The following is a 1,919-nucleotide window of genomic DNA, read 5'->3' as shown; positions in this document are numbered from 1 at the left end:
GTGAAGTGCCACACTTACTGTCATAGACCTTAAGACAGGTATAAGGCAGGCACTAAGGACATTCAGGGAAGGCATGATGGTACTTGAATACATGAAAATTTTGTTTATAAACAAAAAGTAAACATAAGAATTAATTTAGTCCTGATTCAAGCTCAATAATGTAATGAAGATTTTGGAATGAGCTTTGTGGCACAAAGAATTTTCATCCTTTTCATAGCGTTCATCAGCGTTGAGCTTTGCTGAATATTAACTGTTTGTAAAGAAAATAGGTAGAAGATGCAAAGAATGGAAATATATTTTAGTCATTTCTGATTGCTAATCAGGACATTTAAGGATCTAAACCCAGATTTATATTTTTTAACATTTGAGGCATGCAGTTGACGTTCTTGAAATGGGAGGCTCATGGTCATGGATATGGATTGGATCCTATCAGGTAACCTTAATCTCTGTAATTTCAGTTACAAGAGCTAAACAAAAAAAAGAAGAAAAAAACATTTATAATTATGGGCTAGCAGAACAGTATGATATTGTTATTTGAGGAAAGAAAGATACCATGTTATGCGAATATTTTCTTATTTTTCAATTAGCTCATATGGACAAAATGTTGACCAGATAAGATACAATTTTATAGACTTCTATATTATCATGCTACATTAGAATTTTTACGAAAAAGGCAAAAGTAAACCATTTTGATGTCAGAATTTAAATTTCGGTATTAAATCATTTTGTTCTGCCCAACATAGACCCATATGTTGAATTATACACTTGCACATATAAGGAGATATAGCATGTCATTATTGAGAAACAAAAGCTTTAGGCCGCCCTTCTTCTGATGGAGTCAAGCCTATGTAGTCTAATACAGTGGTGTAGTGGGTTACGAGTTAGGCTGCTCACCACAAGGTGGCAGTTTGAATCCACCAGCTGCTCCTTGGAAGAAAGATGTAAGCACTTAGTGTTGGAAACCCACAGGGATGATTCCTCCCTGCTCTGTAGGGTCATTAGGGGTTGGAATTGAATTGGGGCAGTGGGATTTGTGTGTGTGTGTGTGTGTGTAGTCTACTAAAAGGAGGCCAAGTGGCATAGTGAGTTATTTATTGGACTGCTAACTGCAAGGTCAGCTGTTTGAAACCACTAGCTACGCTGCAGGAGGAAGAGACTTTCTACTTTTGTCAAGATTGCATCTCAGAGACCCACAAAGGGCAGTTCCACCTTCCTGTGGGGTCACTCTGAGTCGGAATGGACTCTGTGGCATTGAATTTGGTTTTGGTTTAGTCTAATAGCATGTTCTCTGTGATTATGAAAGGATGAGGCTTTCCTTACAGAAATCTATGGCTAGAATTTAAAGTCAAAATGGTAGCAGATTACTTGGACGATGTTAGAATTGCTTTTAAGTCACCTACCTGAAATTTTGTGGAACTCCTGTAGTATCTCTTGAGCTCATTTGAGTCCACCTGAAATATATGGCAGTATGTTTATGTTTTATATTAATATTAGCTAACTTCATCAATCAAATAATTCTCACTAGTATTCTTTCTATTGAAAGCCAATTCTTTCTATTGTTTTTTTATCCTCATTAGCCTAAAGCATGCTTCATCCTCTGACATCAAAGACCCAAACTCTCAAAATTTCTCTTTGTTTCTGTTTCCTTTCTGTTATTGTCTTAATGTTTGTCATGGTCAAGTTTTTCATTGCTTGTTGCTCATTGCTCTCTCCTCCATCCTTCCCTCATCCTTATTTCTGAGCCCACGTCAATTTGGGGTTAGTTAGGGCCTGCCACTTCTCTTACTCCATCAAGACCACAGTGCTCAGCCCATCAGGGCCCACCTCATCATCACACCCTATGAATGCTCTATAGTTTCTAGCATTCTATTTACTTCTTTTATGGCCCTGACTGTATTTCGGAACTATGCATCTTATCT

The 1,919-nt window shown here is 37.4% G+C and overlaps 1 protein-coding gene across 1 annotated transcript in view; it reads right to left on the bottom strand.

The window, feature by feature from the left end:
- The window catches only part of CNGB3 (cyclic nucleotide gated channel subunit beta 3), a 104,573-nt gene that overhangs the window by 87,844 nt on the left and 14,810 nt on the right, over window positions 1-1,919 (bottom strand). Inside the window, exon 5 of the mRNA XM_004697726.1 lies at window positions 1,401-1,451. Within this exon, the coding sequence (XP_004697783.1) occupies window positions 1,401-1,451 (51 nt within the window). The remainder of the gene's footprint in view (window positions 1-1,400; window positions 1,452-1,919) is intronic.

The sequence above is a fragment of the Echinops telfairi genome, unplaced genomic scaffold (assembly GCF_000313985.2).
Source record: "Echinops telfairi isolate 266 unplaced genomic scaffold, ASM31398v2 ScPeMD7_1;HRSCAF=3_0, whole genome shotgun sequence".
In the NCBI taxonomy this organism is placed as follows: domain Eukaryota; kingdom Metazoa; phylum Chordata; class Mammalia; order Afrosoricida; family Tenrecidae; genus Echinops; species Echinops telfairi.
Note: the sequence above shows the minus strand (reverse complement) of the source record. Positions and strands in the feature narration are given on the sequence as shown.